The following is a 24,119-nucleotide window of genomic DNA, read 5'->3' as shown; positions in this document are numbered from 1 at the left end:
GGAACACTGGAGTTGGTTCAGGTGCAATAAATGTTCTCTTGGCCCATTGGGTGACCTGCAACCCTGGGTGTCCATCAGTGGCGTCCGTTGTCCCTCCTGGTGGCCCTTGGAGCTACTTGGGGACATTGGGACCCACTGCAATCCCTCAGCACAAGCTCCTGTCCCCAATGGGTCGCTCGCGTTGTTACATGGCTCCATAAATGTTCTCTTGTCCCACTGGGTGACCTTCAAACCTGGGTGTCCATCATTGGTGTCTGTTGTCCCTCCTGGTGGCCCTTGGAACTGCTTGGGGACATTGGGACCCACTGCTATTCTTCAGCAACATCCCCCATCCTCACACTGGGTCACTCCTGTTGTTACATGGCTCTATAAATGTTCTCTTGGCCCATTGGGTGACCTTCAGCATTGGGTGTCCATCAGTGGTGTCCGTTGTCCCTCCTGGTGGCCCTTGGAACAGCTTGGGGACATTGGGACCCACTGCAATCCCTCAGCACCAATCCCTGTCCCCACTGGGTCACTCGTGTTGTTATGTGGCTCTATAAATGTTCTCCTGTCCCATTGGTGACCTGCAACCCTGGGTGTCCATCATTGGTGTCTGTTGTCCCTCCTGGTGGCCCTCAGCCCCTCCTGGGGACATTGGGACCCATTGGTGGCACTCAGCACCATCTGCCATCCATGTCTGGCTTCGTGTTGGAGCACTTGAGTTGGTTCGGGTGCAATAAATGTTCTCTTGGCCCATTGGGTGACATTCAACCTTGGGTGTCCATCATTGGTGTCCGTTGTCCCTCCTGGTGGCTTTTGGAGCTACTTGGGGACATTGGGACCCACTGCTATTCTTCAGCAACATCCCCCATCCTCACACTGGGACACTCATGTTGTTATGTGGCTCTATCAATGTCCTCTTGGCCCATTGGGTGACCATCAGCATTGGATGTCCATCAGTGGCGTCCATTGTCCCTCCTGGTGGCTTTTGGAGCTACTTGGGGACATTGGGACCCACTGCAATCCCTCAGCACAAGCTCCTGTCCCCAATGGGTCGCTCGTGTTGTTACGTGGCTCTATAAATGTTCTCCTGTCCCATTGGTGACCTGCAACCCTGGGTGTCCATCACTGTTGTCACTCATGGTGGCCCTCAGCCCCTCCTGGGGACATTGGGACCCACTGCAATCCTTCGGCACCAACCCCTGTCCTCACGTTGGGACACTCGTGTTGTTACACGGCTCTATAAATGTTCTCCTGTCCCCTTGGGTGACCTTCAGCATTGGCTCTCCATCAGTGGTGTCTGTTGTCCCTCCTGGTGGCCCTCAGCCCCTCCTGGGGACATTGGGACCCATTGGTGGCACTCAGCACCATCTGCCATCCACGTCTGGCTTCATGTTGGAACACTTGAGTTGGTTCAGGTGCAATAAATGTTCTCTTGGCCCATTGGGTGACCTGCAACCCTGGGTGTCCATCAGTGGTGTCCGTTGTCCCTCCTGGTGGCCCTTGGAGCTACTTGGGGACATTGGGACCCACTGCAATCCCTCAGCACAAGCTCCTGTCCCCAATGGGTCGCTCGCGTTGTTACATGGCTCCATAAATGTTCTCTTGTCCCACTGGGTGACCTTCAAACCTGGGTGTCCATCATTGGTGTCTGTTGTCCCTCCTGGTGGCCCTTGGAACTGCTTGGGGACATTGGGACCCACTGCTATTCTTCAGCAACATCCCCCATCCTCACACTGGGTCACTCCTGTTGTTACATGGCTCTATAAATGTTCTCTTGGCCCATTGGGTGACCTTCAGCATTGGGTGTCCATCAGTGGTGTCCGTTGTCCCTCCTGGTGGCCCTTGGAACAGCTTGGGGACATTGGGACCCACTGCAATCCCTCAGCACCAATCCCTGTCCCCACTGGGTCACTCGTGTTGTTATGTGGCTCTATAAATGTTCTCCTGTCCCATTGGGTGACCTTCAGCCCTGGGTGTCCATCATTGGTGTCCGTTGTCCCTCCTGGTGGCCCTCAGCCCCTCCTGGGGACATTGGGACCCATAGGTGGCCCTCAGCACCATCTGCCATCCATGTCTGGCTTCGTGTTGGAACACTTGAGTTGGTTCAGGTGCAGTAAATGTTCTCCTGTCCCATTGGGTGACCTGCAACCCTGGGTGTCCATCAGTGGTGTCCGTTGTCCCTCCTGGTGGCTCTTGGAACAGCTTGGGGACATTGGGACCCACTGCTATTCTTCAGCAACATCCCCCATCCTCACACTGGGTCACTCGCGTTGTTACGTGGCTCCATAAATGTTCTCTTGGCCCATTGGGTGACCTTCAGCCCTGGGTGTCCATCAGAAGTGTCTGTTGTCACTCATGGTGGCCCTCAGCCCCTCCTGGGGACATTGGGACCCACTGCAATCCTTCGGCACCAATCCCTGTCCCCACTGGGTCACTCCTGTTGTTACATGGCTCCATAAATGTTCTCCTGTCCCACTGGGTGCCCTTCAGCCCTGGGTCTCCATCATGGCTGTCCGCTGTCCCTCCTGGTGGCTCTTGGAGCTACTTGGGGACATTGGGACCCACTGCAATCCCTCAGCACCAACCCCTGTCCTCAAGTTGGGACATTCACATTGTTACATGGCTCTGTAAATGTTCTCTTGGCCCACTGGGTGACCTTCAGCCCTGGGTGTCCATCAGTGGTGTCCGTTCTCCCTCCTGGTGGCCCTCAGCCCCTCCTGGGGACATTGGGACCCACTGCAATCCCTCAGCACCAACTCCTGTCCTCACCTTGGGACACTCATGTTGTTACATGGCTCCATAAATGTTCTCCTGTCCCATTGGTGACCTGCAACCCTGGGTGTCCATCACTGTTGTCCCTCCTGGTGGCCCTCAGCCCCTCCTGCGGACATTGGGACCCACTGCTATCCTTCGGCACCAATCCCTGTCCCCACTGGGTCACTCCTGTTGTTACCTGGCTCTATAAATGTTCTCTTGGTCCATTGAGTGACCTTCAGCCCTGGGTGTCCATCAGTGGTGTCTGTTGTCACTCATGGTGGCCCTCAGCCCCTCCTGGGGACATTGGGACCCATTGGTGGCACTCAGCACCATCTGCCATCCACGTCTGGCTTCATGTTGGAACACTGGAGTTGGTTCAGGTGCAATAAATGTTCTCTTGGCCCATTGGGTGACCTGCAACCCTGGGTGTCCATCAGTGGCGTCCGTTGTCCCTCCTGGTGGCCCTTGGAGCTACTTGGGGACATTGGGACCCACTGCAATCCCTCAGCACAAGCTCCTGTCCCCAATGGGTTGCTCGCGTTGTTACATGGCTCTATAAATGTTCTCTTGTCCCACTGGGTGACCTGCAACCCTGGGTGTCCATCATTGGTGTCTGTTGTCCCACCTGGTGGCCCTTGGAACTGCTTGGGGACATTGGGACCCACTGCTATTCTTCAGCAACATCCCCCATCCTCACACTGGGTCACTCCTGTTGTTACGTGGCTCCATAAATGTTCTCTTGTCCCCTTGGGTGACCTTCAGTCCTGGGTGTCCATCAGTGGTGTCTGTTGTCCCTCCTGGCGGCCCTCAGCCCCTCCTGGGGACATTGGGACCCATTGGTGGCACTCAGCACCATCTGCCATCCACCTTTGGCTTCATGTTGGAACACTGGAGTTGGTTCAGGTGCAATAAATGTTCTCCTGTCCCATTGGGTGACCATCAGCCCTGGGTGTCCATCATGGCTGTCCGTTCTCCCTCCTGGTGGCCCTTGGAACGGCTTGGGGACACCCTGATGTCACCAACACCATCCCCTGCTCTTCTGCATCTTCATGCTGGGACACTGCTGTTGTTCCCTGGCCCCATCAACGTCCTCTTGGCCCACTGGGTGACCTTCAGCCCTGGGTGTCCATCAGTGGTGTCCGTTGTCCCTCCTGGTGGCCCTTGGAGCTACTTGGGGACATTGGGACCCACTGCAATCCCTCAGCACAAGCTCCTGTCCTCAATGGGTCGCTCGCGTTGTTATGTGGCTCCATAAATGTTCTCCTGTCCCATTGGTGACCTGCAACCCTGGGTGTCCATCACTGTTGTCACTCATGGTGGCCCTCAGCCCCTCCTGGGGACATTGGGACCCACTGCAATCCTTCGGCAACCAATCCCTGTCCCCACTGGGTCACTCCTGTTGTTACGTGGCTCCATAAATGTTCTCTTGTCCCCTTGGGTGACCTTCAGCCCTGGGTGTCCATCATTGGTGTCTGTTGTCCCTCCTGGTGGCCCTCAGCCCCTCCTGGGGACATTGGGACCCATTGGTGGCACTCAGCACCATCTGCCATCCACGTCTGGCTTCATGTTGGAACACTTGAGTTGGTTCAGGTGCAGTAAATGTTCTCCTGTCCCATTGGGTGACCTTCAGCATTGGGTGTCCATCATTGGTGTCCGTTGTCCCTCCTGGTGGCCCTCAGCCCCTCCTGGGGACATTGGGACCCACTGCAATCCCTCAGCACCAACCCCCATCCTCACATTGGGTCACTCCTGTTGTTACGTGGCTCCATAAATGTTCTCCTGTCCCACTGGGTGACCTTCAGCCCTGGGTGTCCATCATTGCTGTCCGTTGTCCCTGCTGTCCCCTCCCTCCCTCGAATCAATGGATCCCATTGATGTCACTCTGTGCCACCCGTCCTCCTTTGGCTTCATGTCGGCACAGCCGAGTTGGTTCGGGGTTCAGCCAAGGCTCCCTTGGCTCATTGGGTGCCCTTCAACCTGGGGTGTCCAGCTGCGGTTCCATCGCCCCCAAAAACATCCATTCCCTCAACCCCCCCACTTTTGGGGTCCCAGCTGTCCCATAAGGACCCCCAATGTCTCACCCCATAGGGACCCCCAAATATTCCACTTATGGAGTCCCACCTGTCCCACCTTTGGGACCCCAAATGTGCCACCCCATAGGGACCCCCAATACTCCAAACCCTCCCTCCTCAACCCCCCCCCCCATAGGGACCCCAAAGTCCCATCCCATATAAACCCCAACACCCCAAACCCGCTTCTCAAGCACCCCCTTAGGAACACCAAAATCTGACCCCATAAGGACCCCAATATCCCAAACCCCCTCCTCACCCCCCCCATAGGGACCCCAAAGTCCCACCCCATAAACACCCCAATACCCCAAACCCTCCCTCCTCACCCCCCCCTCCATAGAAACTCCAAAGTCCCACCCCATAGGGACCCCAATACTCCAAACCCCCCCCTCCTCAACCCCCCCCCCATAGGGACCCCAAAGTCCCATCCCATAAAAACCCCAACACCCCAAACCCGCTTCTCACCCCCCCCATAGGGACCCCAAAGTTCCACCCCATAAGGCTCCCAATATCCCAAGCCCCCTCTCCTCACTTCCCCCCATAGGACCCCAATACCCCAAACCCCCCTTCCTCAACCCCCTCTCCCTCGTAGGGACCCCAAAGTCCCACCCCATAAACTCCCCTATACCCCAAACTCCCCCTCCTCAAATCCCACCCCATAGGGACCTCAATACCCCAAACCGCCCCTCCTCAACCCCCCCCCCCATAGAGACCCTAAAGTCCCTCCCCATTAGAGACCCCAAAGTCCCACCCTCTAGGGACCCCAATACCCCAAACCTCCTCCTCACCGTTCCCATAGGGACCCCAAAGTCCCACCCCATAAACACCCCAATACTCCAAACCCCCCTCCTTACCCCCCCCCATATGAACCCTAAAGTCCCACCCCATAGGGACCCCAATACCCCAAACCCCCCCTCCTCAACCCCCCCCCTCCCCATAGAGACCCCAAAGTCCCATCCCATAAACACCTCAATACCCCAAATCCCCTCCTCACTCCCCCCATAGGGACCCCAATACCCCCAACCCCCCCCTCCTCCCAAACCCCCCCGCCCATAGGAACTCCAAACTCCCACCCCATAAACACCCCGATACCCCAAACCCCCTGCTTAATCCCCCCCATATGAACCCTAAAGTCCCACCCCATAGGGACCCCAATACCCCAAACCCCCCCTCCTCACCACCCCCCTCCCCATAGAGACCCCAAAGTTCCATCCCATAAACACCTCAATACCCTAAATCCCCTTCCTCACCCCCCCATAGGGACCCCAAAGTCCCACCCCATAAACACCCCAACGCCCCAAACCCCCTCCTCACCCCCCCCCCATAGAAACCCCAAAGTCCCACCCCATAGGGACCCCAATACCCCAAATCCCCTCCTCACCCCCCCCATAGGAACCCCAAAATCCCCGCCCATAAACACCCCGATACCCCAAACCCCCCCTCCTCAAACCCCCCCCCATAGAAACCCCAAAGTCCCACCCCATAAACACCCCCATACCCCAACCCCCCCCTCCTCGACCCCCCCCTCATAGGGACCCCAAAGTCCCACCCCATCGAGACCCCGATACCCCAAACCCCCCCTCCTCAAACCCCCCCCCATAGAGACCCCAAAGTCCCACCTCCTAAACACCCCCGTACCCCAAACCCCCTTCCTCTACCCCCCCCCCTCCCCATAGAGACCCCAAAGTTCCACCCCACAGAGACCCCAATACCCCAAACCCCCCCTCCGCCCAAACCCCTCCCCCCAATAGAGACCCCAAAGTCCCCCCCCATAAACACCCCGATACCCCAAACCCCCTCCTCACCCCCCCCATAAAACACCCCAATACCCCAAACCCCCTGCTTAATCCCCCCCATATGAACCCTAAAGTCCCACCCTATAGGGACCCCAATACCCCAAACCCCCCCTCCTCAACCCCCCCCCCCCCCCCATAGAGACCCCAAAGTCCATAAACCCCCCAACCCCCCAACCCCCCCCCCTCCTTCCCTTCCCCCCCCGCTCCGTTCCCCTCCCCCCCCCGGCTCCTCCCCCGGCCCCGCGGGGCGGCGCGGTTCCGCCATGGCGGCGGTGCCGGTTTTGCTGCCGCTCTCGTTGCTCGCGTTGCTCGGCGGCTCCGCCGCTTATTTCCCCGAGGAGCGATGGAGGCCCGAATCGCCGCTCCGAGCCCCGCGCGTCACCGTGGCCATCGTGGCCAGGAACGCGGAGCACGCGTTGCCGGCTGTGCTGGGGGGGTTGGAGAGGTTGAGGCACCCGAAGGAGAGAACGGCGCTGTGGTGAGGGGGGGGCGCGAGGTGGGGGGGGGGCACGAGGTGGGGGGTGGAGGGGATTTGGGTGGGGGGACGACGAGTGGGGGGGCAGTGGTTGGGGGTGGGGGGGATTTGGGTGGGGGGGGGGGACGAGTGGGGGGACGCGTGTGAGTAGGGGATGGGGGGGCAAAAGTGGGGAGGGGGGCAGCGGTTGGGGGGTGGGGGACACGAGTGGGTGGGATGGGGATAAGGGTGGGTGGGCGCACGAGTGGGGGGGGTGGTTGGGGGTGGGGGGGATTTGGGTGGGGAGAGGTTGATGAGTGGGGGACACGTGTGAGTAGGGGATGGGGGGGGGCAAAAGTGGGGAGGGGGCACGAGTGGGGTGGGGGACACGAGTAGGCAGTACGAGTGGGGGCAGTGGTTGGGGTGGGGGGGACTTGGGTGGGGGGGGGGTGACAAGTGGGGGACACGTGTGAGTAGGGGACGGGGGGGGTACTGGGGCAGGGGGGGGGACGAGTGGGGGGTGGGGGGGATTTGGGTGGGGGGGGGGGACGAGGTGGGGGACACATGTGAGTAGGGGATGGGGGGGGCAAAAGTGGGGAGGGGGCACGAGTGGGGTGGGGGACACGAGTAGGCAGTACGAGTGGGGGCAGTGGTTGGGGTGGGGGGGACTTGGGTGGGGGGGGGGTGACAAGTGGGGGACACGTGTGAGTAAGGGACGGGGGGGGTACTGGGGCAGGGGGGGGACGAGTGGGGGATGCGTGTGAGTAGGGGATGGGGGGGCAAAAGTGGGGAGGGGGCAGCGGTTGGGGGTGGGGGACACGAGTGGGTGGGATGGGGGTAAGGGTGGGTGGGGGGCACGAGTGGGGGGGGTGGTTGGGGGTGGGGGGAACTCGGGTGGGGGAGAGGTTGATGAGTGGGGGACACGTGTGAGTAGGGGATGGGGGGGGCAAAAGTGGGTAGGGGGGCACGAGTGGGGTGGGGGTGAGAGTGGGGGGGCACGAGTGGGGGGCAGTGGTTGAGGGTGGGGGGATTTGGGTGGGGGGGTGATGAGTGGGGGACACGTGTGAGTAGGGGATGGGGGGGCAAAAGTGGGGAGGGGGGCAGCGGTTAGGGGTGGGGGTAGGAGTGGGTGGGATGGGGGGTAAGGGAGGGGTGGGGGTCACGAGTGGGGGTCGGTGGTTGAGGAGGGGGGGATTTGGGTGTGGGGGGGGACGAGTGGGGGACGTGTGTGAGTAAGGGATGGGGGGGCAAATTGGGGAGGGGGCACGAGTGGGGGGTGGGGGGGAGTGGAGGGGACAGGGTGGGGAGGGGGGTGATGAGCGGGGGACACGTGAATAGGGGACGGGGGGGGTGAGTGGGTAGGGGGCACGAGTGGGGGGACACTTGTTGGGGGTGGGGGGGGACTTGGGTGGTTGGGTGACGAGTGGGGGACACGTGTGAGTAGGGGATGGGGGGGGCAAAAGTGGGGAGGGGGCACGAGTGGGGTGGGGGACACGAGTAGGCAGTACGAGTGGGGGCAGTGGTTGGGGTGGGGGGGACTTGGGTGGGGGGGGTGACAAGTGGGGGACACGTGTGAGTAGGGGACGGGGGGGCCAAAAGTGGGGAGGGGGCACGAGTGGGGTGGGGGTAGGAGGGGGGGGACACGAGTGGGGGGGCAGTGGTTGAGGGTGGGGGGATTTGGGTGGGGGGGGGGGGACGAGTGGGGGATGCGTGTGAGTAGGGGAGAGGAGGGGGCACGAGTGGGGGGGGGGACACAAACGGGTGGGGGGTACGAGTGGGGAGGCACAGGTGGGGGAGGGCCAGAGTGGGGGGGCACGGGTAGGTGGGGGTCACGGGGGGGGGGCAATAGTGGGTGGGGGGGCACGAGTGGGGAGGGTTATGTGTAGGGTGAATGGGGCTACGAGTTGGGGGGGGGGGGGGGACATGAGTTGGGGGACTGGGGGGGGGGGGGGCATGGGGAGATGTGGGGGGCAAGAGTGGGGTGGGATATGAGTGGGGTGCAATTGGGGGGGGGGGGGCTGGTGGAGCTGGGGAGGGGGTGGACGAGGGAGGAGTAATGGCTTTGGGGGGGTCCTGGTCGATCTGGGGGGTCCTGGTGGCTGTGGGGGGGGGTCCTGGTGGATCTGGGGGGGAGTCCTGGTGGCTCTGGGGGGGGTCCTGGTGGCTCTGGGGGGGGTCCTGGTAGATCTGGGGGGGTCCTGATGGCTTTGGGGGGGGTCCTGGTGGATCTGGGGGGTCCTGGTGGATCTGTTGGGGTCCTGGTGGCTCTGGGGGGGGGTCCTGGTGGGGGGGGGGGCAGGGGATTTAATGGCTGTGGGAGGGTCCTGGTGGATCTGTTGGAGTCCTGGTGGATCTGGGGGGGGTCCTGATGGATCTGGGGGGGTCCTGGTGGATCTGGGGGGGTCCTGATGGCTGTGGGGGGGGTCCTGGTGGATCTGTGGGGGTCCTGATGGCTGTGGGGGGGGTCCTGATGGCTTTGGGGGGGGTCCAGGTTGATCTGGGGGGGTCTTGATGGCAGTGAGGGGGGTCCTGGTGGATCTGGGGGGGTCCTGATGGCTTTGGGGGGGGGTCCTGGTGGGGGGAGGCAGGGGATTTAATGGCTGTGGGAGGGTCCTGGTGGATCTGGGGGGTCCTGGTGGATCTGGGGGGGGTCCTGATGGCTCTGGGGGGTCCTGGTGCATCTGGGGGGGGGGGGGGGGCAGGGGATTTAATGGCTGTGGGAGGGTCCTGGTGGATCTGTTGGGGTCCTGGTGGCTCTGGTTGGGGTCCAGGTTGATCTGGGGGGGTCCTGATGGTTCTGGGTTCGGGGGGGGGGGTTTAATGGCTGTTGGGGGGGGGTCCCTGTCAGGGTGGCGGTGGACCACAGCGAGGACAACACGACGGCGCTGCTGCGCGAGTGGCTGGTGAGGGTGCAGGGTCTGTACCACCGTGTGGAGTGGAGACCCATGGAGGAACCACGGTCAGTGGGGGGGGGAAAGGGGGGGTCTGTGGGGTGGGGGGGGGGAAAGGGGGAGGTCTGTGGGGTGGGGGGGGCTCATGGAGCGGGGAGGGAGGGTGGGTGCCCAAGCAGTGGGTGCTGGAGGTGTTGGGTTGGGGTGGGGGTGGGGGGGTGGTTGGGGACCCTCCCATTTGTTTTATTTGGGGGGGGGGGGGTTGGAGGGGGGGTGTGGGTGCTTATATGGGGAGGATGGAGCTGTTGGGGTCCTCTGGGGGTTTTGTTTTGGGGGGGGGGGAGGGGGGGGGGAGGGGGGGGGTCCCGTGGGTTCTGGGTGTTGGGGGTCCCTGCGTGTTGTTGGTTTTTGGGTGCCATGGGGGGTCTGGGGGTCGTTGGGCCCACATGGATTTGTTGTGTTGGGGGGGGGGGGGGTCCCTGAGCCACGGGTTCCTGGTTTTGGGGGGTTCTGTGGGTTCTGTGAGTCCAGCTTTGGGGGGGGGGGGGTAAAAACAGGTTTGGGGGGGGGGGTCCTTATGGGTTCTGGTTTTGGGGAGCCCCGTAAATCCGGCTTTGGGGGCCTTGGATTCAGTGAGGAGATGCTCAGCTGTCAGCTCCTTGTGTCAGGGCCCCCCCCCACCCCCTAAATTCTGGGTGCTGGGAGGGGGGGGGGGGGTTGCTGGGAGGATGGGGGGGGGTCTCCATTGGGTTCTTGATCTTAGCAGAGCCCCTGTTTGAGCTGCCCACATTTTAGATGCCCACATTTTAGGTGCCCACATTTCAGGTTGCCTGCATTTCCAGCACCCACAAGAAGCCCCACTGGGTGCCACCTGGGGGGGCTCCACTGGGTGCCACTTGGGGGGGCTCCATCCTCAACCCTCCCCCCTTTCTCCGGTGCCCCCCCCCCTCACCCCATAGCTCCTACCCCGATGAGGAAGGCCCCAAGCACTGGTCCAGCTCCCGCTATGAACACGTGATGAAGCTGAGGCAGGCGGCCCTGCAGTCGGCGCGGGACATGTGGGCCGATTACCTGCTGGTAGGGGGTTGATGGGGAGGGGGTCGGGGGGGCTGGGGGTTGGGGGGCTGGGGGAGCTCTGTGGGGCGGCTGCTGCCTTCAGGTTGGCATCCCTGAGGTGTTTGGGGCCGAGGTCGGGTCGCTTCGTTCCTGGGGTGTCCTGCTGTGGGTTTGGGGTGGGGGGGCACCTGGGGTTCTTCACCAAAGGAAGGTCGTGCCTAAATCATCTGGTGGCCTTCTGTGATGGCATGGGTGGACCAAGGGAAGGCGACCGATGTCATGGTGGGGGGCAATGGGGGGGCAATGGGGTCGTTATAGGGGGCAGTGAGGGGAATGGGGGGCAATGAGGGGGGCTGGGGGGCAATGGGGTCGTTATAGAGGGCAGTGAGGGGAATGGGGGGCAATGAGGGGGGCTGGGGGGCACTGGGGTCGTTATAGGGGGCAATGAGGGGGGATGGGGTCGTTATAGGGGACAGTGAGGGGGAAGGAGGGCAATGGGGTCGTTATAGGGGGCAGTGAGGGGAATGGGGGGCAATGAGGGGGGCTGGGGGGCAATGGGGTGGGTTATAGGGGGCGGTGAGGGGGGAATGGGGTGGGTATGGGGGGGTGGGGGGCAATGGGGGGGCAATGGGGTCGTTATAGGGGGGCAATGAGGGGGGATGGGGTCGTTATAGGGGGCAGTGAGGGGGGAAGGAGGGCAATGGGGTCGTTATAGGGGGCAGTGAGGGGGGGAATGGAGTTGGTATGGGGGATGGGGGGATTTGGAAAGGGTCCAGAGGAGGGGGGACTAAGATGATGAGGGGGCTGTATAGGGGGCAATAAGGGGGGATGGGGGGCACTGGGGTCCTTATAGGGGGCAATGAGGGGGCTGGGGGGGCATTAGGGTGGTTATAGGGGGCGGGTGAGGGGGAATGGGGGTGGGTATGGGGGGGTGGGGGGCAATGGGGGGGCAATGGGGTCGTTATAGGGGGCAGTGAGGGGAATGGGGGGCAATGAGGGGGGCTGGGGGACAATGGGGTCGTTATAGGGGGCAATGAGGGGGGATGGGGTCGTTATAGGTGGCAGTGAGGGGGAAGGAGGGCAATGGGGTCATTATAGGGGGCAGTGAGGGGAATGGGGGGCAATGAGGGGGGCTGGGGGGCATTAGGGTGGTTATAGGGGGCGGTGAGGGGGAATGGGGTGGGTATGGGGGGGGTGGGGGGCAATGGGGGGGCAATGGGGTCGTTATAGGGGGCAGTGAGGGGAATGGGGGGCAATAAGGGGGGCTGGGGGGGAAATGGGGTCGTTATAGGGGGCAATGAGGGGGGATGGGGTCATTATAGGTGGCAGTGAGGGGGGAAGGAGGGCAATGGGGTCGTTATAGGGGGCAGTGAGGGGAATGGGGGGCAATGAGGGGGGCTGGGGGGGCAATGGGGTCGTTATAGGGGGCAGTGAGGGGGATGGGGGGCAATGAGGGGGGCTGGGGGGCAATGGGGTCGTTATAGGGGGCAGTGAGGGGGGAATGGGGTGGGTATGGGGGATGGGGGGATTTGGAAAGGGTCCAGAGGAGGGCGACTAAGATGATGAGGGGGCTGTATAGGGGGCAATAAGGGGGGATGGGGGGCACTGGAGTCGTTATAGGGTCAATGAGGGGGCTGGGGGGGCATTAGGGTGGTTATAGGGGGCGGGTGAGGGGGGAATGGGGTGGGTTTGGGGGGGTGGGGGGGCAAGTTGAAGGAGGGAAGATTTCGGTTGGATGTTAGGGGGAAGTTCTAACCCTAATGTCATGGGACCCCATGGCACCCAATGGCACCTATGGGATGCTATAGGATCCATCCTGTTGGGGATACAGGGCACCCCATGGCGGTGGGGGGCACCTATGGGATCCTAGAGCAGCCATCCCCAGGCAGGACCCCCATAGCACCCTATGGCACCCAGTGCCCCCTATGGGATCCTAGAGCATCCATCTCTGCGGGATACAGGGGGACCCCATGGGATACAGGGCACCCCATGGCAGTGGGAGGGCACCCATGGGATCCTAGAGCACCCATCCACAGTGGGGTTTGGGGACCCCATGGCAGTGGGGGGCACCCATGGGATCCTAGAGCACCCATCCCCGGGCAGGACCCCATAGCACCCTATGGCACCCAGTGCCCCCTATGGGATCCTAGAGCATCCATCCCAGTGGGATACAGGGGACCCCATGGGATACAGGGGACCCCATGGCACCCAGTGCCCCCTATGGGATCCTAGAGCATCCATCTCTGTGGGATACAGGGGACCCCATGGGATACAGGGCACCCCATGGCAGTGGGAGGCACCCATGGGATCCTAGAGCACCCATCCACAGTGGGGTTTGGGGACCCCATGGCAGTGGGGGTCACCTATGGGATCCTATAGCATCCAATGCCCCCGTGAAGCTCTGCCCAGGGAGGTTGTGGATGCCCCGTCCTTGGTTCAAGGCCAGGTTGGACGGGGTCCTGGGCAACCTGATCTGAATGTGGATGTTTGGTGGCCCTGCCAGGCAGGGGGGTTGGAACTCCATGATCCTTGGGGTCCCTTCCAACCCGGCTGATTCTGTGATCTGTGATTCTGTGATAGGGACATGTAGGGAGACATAGGGACATACAGAGACACATAGGGACACATAGGGACAGATAGGGAGACATAGGGACATACAGAGACATATAGGGACACATAGGGACATGTAGGGACAGATAGAGACATACAGTGACACATAGGGACAGATAGGGACACGTAGAGACACATGGGGACACTTAGGGACATACAGGGACACATTGGGACGTATAGAGACACGTAGGGACACATAGGGACAGGTAGGGAGACATAGGGACATACAGAGATATAGGGACACATAGGGACATACAGAGACACATAGGGACACATAGGGACAGATAGGGAGACATAGGGACATACAGAGATATAGGGACACGTAGGGACACGTAGGGACAGATAGGGACATACAGTGACGCATAGGGACAGATAGGGACACATAGAGACACATGGGGACACTTAGGGACATACAGGGACACATTGGGACATATAGAGACACGTAGGGACACATTAGGGACAGGTAGGGACACATAGGGACACATAGATCTGAATGTGGATGTTTTGTGGCCCTGCCAGGCAGGGGGGTTGGAACTGCATGATCCTTGGGGTCCCTTCCAACACGGTGATTCTGTGATTCTGTGGGGGGACGTGTGACCCTATAGAGGTTATATGGTCAGAGGGGGGGACGTGTGACCCTATAGAGGTTATAAGATCATAGGGGGGGATGTGTGACCCCTATAGAGGTTATATGGCCATAGGAGGGGATGTGTGACCCTATAGAGGTTATATGGCCATAGGAGGGGATGTGTGACCCTATAGAGGTTATATGGCCATAGGAGGGGATGTGTGACCCTATAGAGGTTATATGGTCATAGGGGAGGATGTGTGACCCTATAGAGGTTATATGGTCACAGGGGGGGATGTGTGACCCTATAGAGGTTATATGGTCACAGAGGGGGATGTGTGACCCTATGGAGGATGCATGGTCATAGGGGGAGGATGTGTGACCCTATAGAGGTTATATGGTCCCATGGGGGGATGTGTGTCCCTATGGAGGTTATATGGTCACAGGGGGGGATGTGTGACCCTACAGAGGTTATATGGTCACAGGGGGTGATGTGTGACCCCTATAGAGGTTATATGGTCCCATGGGGTGATGTGTGACCCTATAGAGGTTATATGGTCCCATGGGGTGATGTGTGACCCTATGGAGGATGCATGGTCATAGGGGAGGATGTGTGACCCTATAGAGGTTATATGGCCATAGGAGGGGATGTGTGACCCTATAGAGGTTATATGGTCACAGGGGTGATGTGTGACCCTATAGAGGTTATATGGTCCCCATGGGGTGATGTGTGACCCCTATAGAGGTTATATGGTCACAGGGGGGGATGTGTGACCCTACAGAGGTTATATGGTCACAGGGGGGGATGTGTGACCCTATAGAGGTTATATGGCCATAGGAGGGGATGTGTGACCCTATAGAGGTTATATGGCCATAGGAGGGGATGTGTGACCCTATAGAGGTTATATGGCCATAGGAGGGGATGTGTGACCCTATAGAGGTTACATGGTCACAGGGGGGGATTCTGTGATTCTGTGCAGTTGCCTCCATCCCCCTTTGATTTGGGGGGGGTTGGATTTCCCCGCTGTAGGATTTCCCCCTCTTTGCAGTTCCTGGATGCTGACAACATCCTGACCAACCCCGACACGCTGGGGCTGCTGATGGCGGAGAACAAAACGGTGGTGGCTCCCATGCTGGATTCCCGTGCTGCCTATTCCAACTTCTGGTGTGGGATGACGGCTCAGGTACGGGGCCTCCGCTTCTCGGCGCGCTGCTTCCCTCATCCCCTTCCCTTCCTTGGGCAGTTTTCTCTGCCTGCTTCCCCTCCTTGGTGTGGATTTCTTCCTCTTCCCCTCCTCAGAGCAGATCTCCTCATCCCCTTCCCCCTCCTTAAGGTGGATCTTCTTGTCCCCTTCCCCTCCTCAGGTTGGTTTCCTGATCCACTTCCCCTCCTCGATGCAGTTTTCCTCATCTGCTTCCCCTCCTCAAAGTGGATCTTTTTTGTCCCCTTCCCCTCCTCAGGTTGGTTTCCTCATCCCCTTCCCCTCCTTGGGGCAGATTTCTCTGCCTGCTTCCCCTCTCCTCCTCTTCCCCTCCTTAAGGTGGATCTCCTCGTCCTCTTACCCTCCTTGAGGTGAATTTCCTCATCCATTTCCCTCCTCTCTGCAGATCTCTTTCCCCTTCCCCTCCTCAGAGCGGATCTCCTCATCCCCTTTCCATCCTCAAAGTGGATCTTTTTGGTCCCCTTCCCCTCCTCAGGTTGATTTCCTCATCCACTTCCCCTCCTCGATGCAGTTTTCCTCATCTGCTTCCCTTTGTTGGGGGTCATTTCCTTCATCTGCTTCCCCTCCTCAAAGTGGATCTTTCTGTCCCTTTCCCCTCCTCAAGGTGAATTTCCTCATCCCCCTTCCCCTCTTTGGTGCAGATCTCCTCATCCCCTTCCCCTCCTTAAGGTGGATCTTCTTGTCCCCTTCCCCTCCTTGGTGCAGATTTCCTCATCCCCTTCCCTTCTTGGATCAGTTTTCTCTGCCTGCTTCCCCTCTCCTCCTCTTCCCCTCCTTAAGGTGGATCTTTTTGTCCCCTTCCCCCTCCTCAGGGTGATTTCCTCTTCCCTCCCTCAAGGGGAATTTCCTCATCCATTTCCCCTCCTCAGTGCAGATCTCTTCCCCTTCCCCTCCTCAGAATGGATTTCCTCATCCCCTTCCCTCCCTGGGGCACTTTTCTTCGTCCCCTTCCCCTCCTCAGGCTGGATCTCATCCCCTTCCCCTCCTTAAGGTGGATCTTTTTGTCCCCCTTCCCCCTCCTCAGGTTGATTTCCTCATCCCCTTCCCCTCCTCAGAGCAGATCTCATCCACTTCCATTCCTAAGACAGCTTCCCTCATCTCCTTCCCCTCCTCCAGGCCATTTCCTCATCCTCACCCCTCCTCAGCACAGCTCTCCTCACCTCCTTCCCTTCCTGCCGTGGTTTCTTTGCTGTGGGATGACGTCCCACGTTCATCCACTCCTCCTCCTCTTCCTCCCTTGGCTCTTTCTCCTCCTGCTGGTGTTTCCCCCCCCCGGCTGCTTTGCTCCCTGCGTTATTTCCCGTCTGCAGGACAAAACCCAGCCACCAGCAGGCAGTTTGGCTCCTGTGTTCCCTCTCCCCTGGCTGCTGCTGCTCCCTGTGTTGTTTCCTGGCCGTCAGACGATGCTCTGGTTACAAGCAAGCAGTTCTGCTCCTCAGGTTCCTCTTCCCTGGCTGCTGCTTGCTCCTTGCATTTGTTCTTGGCTGCAGGACAGCATCCCAAGCAGGCAGCTCTGCTCCTCCTGTGTCTTCTCCCCTGGCTGCTGCTGCTCCCTGCATCATTTCTTTGCCATAGGATGAGTTCCAGCTACAAACAAGCAGTTCTGCTTCTTATGTTCCATCCCCTGGCTGCTTTTCCTCCCTGCATCATTTCCTGGCCATAGGATGAGCTCCAGCCACAAACAAGCAGTTCTGCTCCTCCTGTGTCTTCTCCCCTGGCTGCTTCTCCTCCCTGCATCATTTCCTGCCCATCAGATGATGCTCCAGCTACAAGCAGGCCGTTCTGCTCCTCCTGTTCCTCCTCCCTTGGCTGCTTCTGCTCCTCTCATTATTTCCTGGCTGCAGGACATCCCAGCTGCAGGCAGGCAGTTCTGCTCTCTGAGTTCCTCTCTGGCTGCTTCTCCTCCCTGTGTTATTTCTTGCCTGTGGGCCAGCTCTGCTCCTTGTGTTCCTTCTCCCCTGGCTGCTGCTGCTCCCTGCATCATTTCTTTGCCATAGGATGAGCTCCAGCTACAAGCAGGCAGTTCTGCTCCTCGTGTGTCTTCTCTCCTGGCTGCTGCTGCTCCCTATGCTGTTTCTTGGCCATCAGATGATGTTCCAGCCACAAGCAGGCAGTTCTACTCCTTATGTTCCACCCCTGGCTGCTGCTGCTCCCTACATCATTTCTTTGCCATAGGATGAGCTCCAGCTACAAACAAGCAGTTCTGCTCCTTGTGTTCCCTTTCCCCTGGCTGCTTCTGCTCCTTGCATCATTTCCTGGCCATCAGATGATGCTCCAGCTACAAGCAGGCAGCTCTGCTCCTCCTTTTCCTCCTCCCTTGGCTCCTTCTGTTCCTCTCATTAATTCCTGGCTGCAGGACATCCCAGCTACAGGCAGGCAGCTCTGCTCTCTCAGTTCCTCTCCTCTGGCTGCTTCTCCTGCATCATTTCTTTGCCATAGGATGCGTTCCAGCCACAAGCAGGCAGTTCTGCTCCTCATGTTCCACCCCTGGCTGCTGCTGCTCCTTTCATTATTTCTTGGCTGCAGGACAGCATCCCAGCTGCAGGCAGGCAGCTCTGCTCTCTGAGTTCCTCTCTGGCTGCTTCTCCTCCCTACATCATTTCCTGGCCATCAGATGACATCCCAGCTACAAGCAGGCCGTTCTGCTCCTCCTGTTCCTCCTCCCTTGGCTCCTTCAGCTCCTCTCATTATTTCCTGGCTGCAGGACAACATCCCTGCTGCAGGCAGGCAGCTCTGCTCCTCATGTTCCACCCCTGGCTGCTGCTCCCTGCATTATTTCTTGGCTATGGGACAACATCCAGCCACAAGCAGGCAGCTCTGCTCTCTGAGTTCCTCTCCTGGCTGCTTCTCCTCCCTGTGTCATTTCTTGCCTGTGGGCCAGCTCTGCTCCTCGTGTTCCTTCTCCCCCTGGCTGCTGCTGCTCCTGCCATTTCTTCTTGGCTATGAAACAACATCCCAGCTCCAGGCAGGCAGTTCTGTTGTGTCCTGGCTGCTGCTGCTCCCTGCATCATTTCTTTGCCATAGGATGAGTTCCAGCTACAAACAAGCAGTTCTGCTTCTCCATGTTCCCTTTCCCTTGGCTGCTTCTCCTCCCTGCATCATTTCCTGGCCATCAGATGATGCTCCAGCCACAAGCAGGCAGTTCTGCTCCTCCTGTTCCTCCTCCCTTGGCTGCTTCTGCTCCTTTCATTATTTCTTGGCTGCAGGACATCCCAGCTGCAGGCAGGCAGCTCTGCTCTCTCAGTTCCTCTCCTCTGGCTGCTTCTCCTGCATCATTTCTTTGCCATAGGATGAGTTCCAGCCACAAGCAGGCAGTTCTGCTCCTCATGTTCCACCCCTGGCTGCCTGCTGCTCCTTTCATTATTTCTTGGCTGCAGGACAGCATCCCAGCTGCAGGCAGGCAGCTCTGCTCTCTGAGTTCCTCTCTGGCTGCTTCTCCTCCCTGCATCATTTCTTTGCCATAGGATGAGCTCCAGCTACAAACAAGCAGTTCTGCTCCTCGTGTGTCTTCTCTCCTGGCTGCTTCTCCTCCCTGCATCATTTCCTGGTCATCAGATGATGCTCCAGTTACAAGCAGGCAGTTCTGCTCCTTATGTTCCACCCCTGGCTGCTGCTGCTCCCTGCATCATTTCTTTGCCATAGGATGAGCTCCCAGCCACAAGCAGGCAGCTCTGCTCCTCCTGTTCCTTCTCTCCTGGCTGCTGCTGCTCCCTGCTGTCCCTGTGCCCCACGATGTCACTCAGGCCCAACATGCAGCTCTGTGCCCCCATCACCTCCCCATCATCTCTTCCCACTCCTCGGGGGTCCGGCGCCCGCCTCCCATCCCTCCTCCCCCAAATCCTTTCAGCTCCTTTCAGCCCCACCTCAGACCTGCGCAGGGCTCTGAGGAGCGGCCCCAAACCATCGCCCCCCCATCCCATAGGGTTACTACAAACGCACCCCCGCCTACCTGCCCATCCGCAAGCGGGAGCGGCGCGGCTGCTTTGCGGTGCCCATGGTGCATTCCACCTTCCTGCTGGGACCTCAGGAAGGAGGCGGCGCAGCGCCTCGCCTTCCTACCCCCCCTCACCCCGACTACACTGGCCCTTCGACGACATCATCGTCTTCTCCTTCTCCTGCAAGCAGGCAGGTGAGCCTTGAGCCGAGCGGAGCAGCGCCTCGGGTTGGCTTTAGAGGCAGTTTCTCATTGTTTTCTTGCTGACCGCAGAGGGTGCAGATGTTTGTGTGCAACAAGGAGCCCTATGGATTCCTGCCGGTGCCGCTGCGCTCGCACAGCACGCTGCAGGACGAGAGGGAGAGCTTCATGCACGTCCTGCTGGAGATCATGGGTGGGTGATGGGCCCTGACCTGAACCCCAACCCTAAGCCTTAACCCTAACCCTAACCCTAAACCCTAATACCCTAACCCTAACCCTACCCTAAACCCTAACATTAACCCTAACCCTAACCCTAACCCTAACCCTAACCCTTAACCCTTAACCCCTAACCCTGACCCTAACCCTAACCCTAACCCTAATACCCTAATCCTGACCCTGACCCTAACGCTAACCCTGACCCTGACCCTAATACCCTAACCCTAATCCTGACCCTGACCCTAACTCGAACCCTAATCCTAACCCTAACCCTACCCTTAACCCTTAACCCTAACCCTAACCCTGACCCTGACCCTGACCCTAACCCTAATATCCTAACCCTAACCATTAACCCTAACCCTAAACACTAACCCCAACCCTTAATGCTAATCCTAACCCTAACATCCTAACCCTAACATCCTAACCCTAATATCCTAACACAAACCCTAACCCTAACTCTACCCCTAACCCTAACCCTAACCCTAATATCCTAACCCTAACCCTAACCATTAACCCTAACCCTAAACACTACCCTAACCCTAACCCTTAATCCTAACCCTAAACCTAACCCTAACCCCTAATATCCTAACCCTAATATCCTAACCCTAACCCTAACCATTAACCCTAACCCTAACCCTAATATCCTAACCCTAACCCTAACCATTAACCCTAACCCTAAACACTAACCCTAACCCTTAATGCTAACCCTAACCCTAATATCCTAACCCTAACCATTAACCCTAACCCTTACCCTAACCCTAAACCCTAACCCTAACCCTTAATCCTAACCCTAACCCTAACCCTAACCCTAACCCTTAATCCTAACCCTAAACCTAACCCTAACCCTTAATCCTAACCCTAATATCCTAACCCTAAACCCCCTACCCTAACCCTACCCTAACCCTAATATCATAACCCTAACCCTACCCCTAATTACCCTTAAGCCTAATTAATTACCCTACCCCCAGTGTGGAGGGAGGGCCGCTGACAGGAGGACGGGGAGCTCGGCCCTGAGCACCGATGGGTGCTGGGGTGCTAGGATCAGGGTTTGGGGTTGGGATCAGGGTTTGGAGTTGGGCTCAAGGTTTGGGGTTGGGCTCAAGGTTTGGGGTCAGGGTTCAGGGTTTGGGGTCGGGCTCAGGGTTTGGAGTTGGGTTCAGGATTTAGGGTCAGGGTTTGGGGTTGGGGTTTGGGGTTGTGTTCAGGATTTAGGGTCAGGGTTTAGGGTTGGGCTCAGGGTTTGGGCTCAAGGTTTGGGCTCAGAGTTTATGGTTAGACGCACTGCCGAGGGCCTCGCCGTCCCTCCTCTCGCCCCTCTCTGGCTCTCTGCTGCCTCTCCATTTCTCTGCTTTCCCCGCTCCAGGCTGCACTCCCAGCTCCCAGCTCCCAGCTCCCCAGCTCCCAGCTCCCAGCTCCCAGCTCCCAGCTCTGGCTGCTGCTGTGCTGCTGGAGCCCAGGCTCCCCTTTGCTTTCCGAGCTGCAAATCACGCTCCGCTGCCTCATTTTCCACCAGGCCCCCCCAGGTCCTTCTCCGCAGAGCTGCTCTCACTCATTTCTCACCCCATCCTCCCCTCCTTCGCAGCCTCAGCTCACAAAGTGCCTCTGTTCGCCTCCCCCCCCCGGCACAAAGGTTCTTTGTGGGAAGGCAGGGCTGCCGTTGAACTGCATGAAGCAGCCCCTTTTTCCACCACGGGCCGCTGGGTTCTGCAGCCAGCCCTGCCCAGGCCTCAGATGCTTCATTTCCAGTTTTCCCTGGCCGGCTGAGGGCTGGGTTGTTCCACACGTTGCTGCGTGGGCTCCGCTCCAGCCTACAGGTTTCCTTTCAGACCTGTTTACCCAACAGACCAAAAACCTCTGCTGTGGGGTAGAAGAGAAAACGTGGGGTGATTAAATGACAGCGCAGCGCCACAAGGCCACGGTCAGCAGTGGCAGCAGCCCCTGTCCCTGCTCAGAGTCACAGAATGGCCAGGGTCGGGAGGATGAAGGATGACGGAGCTCCAACCCCCCGCCAATGCAGGGCCACCGACCTCCACGTCTCACAGCAGCCCAGGCTGCCCAGGGCCCCTTCAACGGCCCCGAACGCCTCCAGGGACGGACGGGGCATCGCAGCCCCTCTGTTCAGCCCCTCCCCGCTCTCACAGCACAGCACTTCCAGCCTCCAGCTGCCCTCACCTCAGCTCCCAGCCGTTCCCCGTCCTGCTGCCGTCTCCCCTTGCCAAGAGCTGACTCCCCTCCTGGCTGCAGGCTCCCTTCGGGCGCTGCAGGCTGCAATGCGCTCGCCCCCAGCTCCTCTTCTCGAGCCCATGCTGGTGGGGGGAGCTGCGACTCTTCACCTGGGACTCTTGGCCCACCTGCCACTCTTTCTCCTTCCTTCTCCCTCCTCTCCTGCTCCCTCTCTTTCTCCTCTTTCCTCCTTCTTTCTCCCCTTCCTCAACTTCTTCCCTCTTCCTCTCCCTCTTCTATTCCTCCTCCTTCCTCCTCCTCCTCCTCCTCCTCCTCTTCCTCCCCCTCCAGCCCAGCTCCCTCAACCTGTCCTCACAGGGAGCTGCTGCAGCCCCTGATCGTCTTCGTGGCTCCTCCAGCCCCTCTCCAACAGCTCCCTGCCCTTCTTGTCCTGGGGGCTCCAGCCCTGCAGATGCGGCCTCACGAGGGCAGAGCAGAGGGGGGCCGTCACCTCCCTGTCCCCGCTGCCACCTCTGTGCTGATGGAAGAAGATTCCTCCCCTTCTACTCTGCCTCATCTGCAGTCCTGCGTCTCCCCAGTACAAAAAAAAACCACAGGGATCTCTTGGAAAGAGTCTGACAGAGGGCCACAAAGATGGCGAACGGCCTGGAGCATCTCCCCTATGGAGAAAGGCTGAGTGAACCCGCGTCTGCTCAGCCTGGGAGTAAAGGAGATGGGGCAGAGGGGCAGAGCAGAGGGGGGCCCGTCACCTCCCTGTCCCCGCTGCCCCCCCCTGTGCTGATGCAGCCCAGGCTCCCATTGGTTTCCGAGCTGTAATCACACACTGCTGCCTCACGTTCCATCAGGGTCCCTTCTCCGCAGGGCTGCTCTCCTTCCAGCTCATAAATGCCTGCGATTCCTGCTGCCCAAGCTCGCAGCGTCGCGTCGTGCCAAAGCATCAGGCACATTTTGGGGATGGTTTGGGGCTCTCTGCTGCGGCTCTCGCTTCTTGGAACAGAGCAGCAAACCTGAGGCAACCTCTTTTGCTGTTTGCAGTGAAGAACCCTCCCTGCGGAGCCCCTCGCGGTACCTCTCCATCCCACCCAAAAGCCCCGACAAGATGGGCTTCGATGAGGTGAGCGAAGCAGGGGGGGGGACCGAGGGACCCCTGCCCCCTGTTCTGGGCGGCTGGATGGCGGTTGTGCAGGAGCTGCCTTTCTGCCCCCAGGTGTTCATGATCAACCTGAAGGCGCCGCGCCGACCGCAGGGAGCGCATGCTGCGCACGCTGCACGAGCAGGAGATCGCCTGCAAGCTGGTGGAGGCGGTGGATGGGAAGTGAGTGTGAAGGAGGCGATGCGCGTGGGGTCGTTGGGGTTGGAAAAGGGAGATGGCGCGGTGCGACGGCCCTGCCGCCATCAGCAGCTCTCGCTGATCCTCGTCCCTCAGCACGAAATCAAACGCTCCTCGAATGCCTGCAGGCTCTCTGACTCCTCACCTCCCTGCAGCCCATCGCAGCGCCTGACCACCTTTTGGAGCAGTGATATTGCCTAACGCCCAGCCTCAATCTTCCCCTGGCGCAGCTTCAGGCCGTTCCCTTTCCTTCTGTCTTTCTCTTCTCTTCATGTTCCTTTCCTTCTCTTCATGAGAGCAGAAGGCCGACCCCCCAGCTCCCCACAACCCCCCCTGCAGGCAGCTGTAGATCATAAGGTCCCCCCCTGAGCCTCTTCTTCTCCACGCTGAACATCCCCAGCTCCTTCAGCCGCCCCTATGGGGCCCTGCGGTGCTCCAGACCCCTCCCCAGCTTTGCTGCCCTTCTTTCAACCCATTCCAGGCCCTCCATGTCTTTCTTGCAGCCCAAAGCTGGGCGCAGAGCTGAGCACGGGGGGCCGACGGCTGCCCTGTTCCTGATGCAGACCGGGCCTGCCGTTGGTCCTCTTGGCCACCTTGGCAACGCTGCCGGCTCACGTTCAGCCCAGCACCGACCCAACACCCCCCAGCCTCCATTTCCTCTGCAGTCTTCCAGCCATTCCGCCCCAGTCCTGCAGCGCTGTGTGGGGCGGGTGGTGGCACTTGGCCTCATCGAACCTCATCCTGTTGGCTTCAGCCCGGTTCTGCCCTCATCGCTCCATGGGGCCTCGCTGAGCTCGTGTTGGGCGCTGAGCGCGGTTGTGCTGCTTTGCAGAGCCATGAACAGC

The 24,119-nt window shown here is 59.6% G+C and overlaps 1 protein-coding gene and 1 long non-coding RNA gene across 4 annotated transcripts; both read left to right on the top strand.

Moving 5' to 3' along the window:
* The first annotated feature begins 6,841 nt into the window (after nt 1-6,841).
* Nucleotides 6,842-23,263, top strand: LOC125686307 (procollagen galactosyltransferase 1-like). Its single transcript, XM_048930088.1, is given in 12 exon segments — nt 6,842-7,085; nt 9,910-10,020; nt 10,912-11,029; nt 15,236-15,370; nt 19,332-19,427; nt 19,429-19,464; nt 19,466-19,542; nt 19,619-19,737; nt 22,980-22,996; nt 22,999-23,058; nt 23,152-23,169; nt 23,171-23,263. Coding segments are annotated over 12 exon segments (1,095 nt in total). The 5' UTR covers nt 6,842-6,870.
* Nucleotides 12,707-15,224, top strand: LOC125686308 (uncharacterized). Of its 3 annotated transcripts, none has more exons than XR_007373733.1 (3): nt 12,707-13,824; nt 13,903-14,852; nt 14,932-15,224. It is a non-coding gene; the product is annotated as an uncharacterized LOC125686308 (long non-coding RNA). The 3 variants fall into 3 exon arrangements; XR_007373735.1 differs by having other exon boundaries at nt 12,707-14,382; nt 14,461-14,852; XR_007373734.1 differs by having other exon boundaries at nt 12,707-14,421; nt 14,461-14,852.
* Nucleotides 23,264-24,119: the final 856 nt, after the last annotated feature.

The sequence above is a fragment of the Lagopus muta genome, chromosome 34, assembly GCF_023343835.1.
Source record: "Lagopus muta isolate bLagMut1 chromosome 34, bLagMut1 primary, whole genome shotgun sequence".
NCBI classification, from domain to species: domain Eukaryota; kingdom Metazoa; phylum Chordata; class Aves; order Galliformes; family Phasianidae; genus Lagopus; species Lagopus muta.
This window is presented reverse-complemented; position numbering and strand designations above follow the sequence as displayed.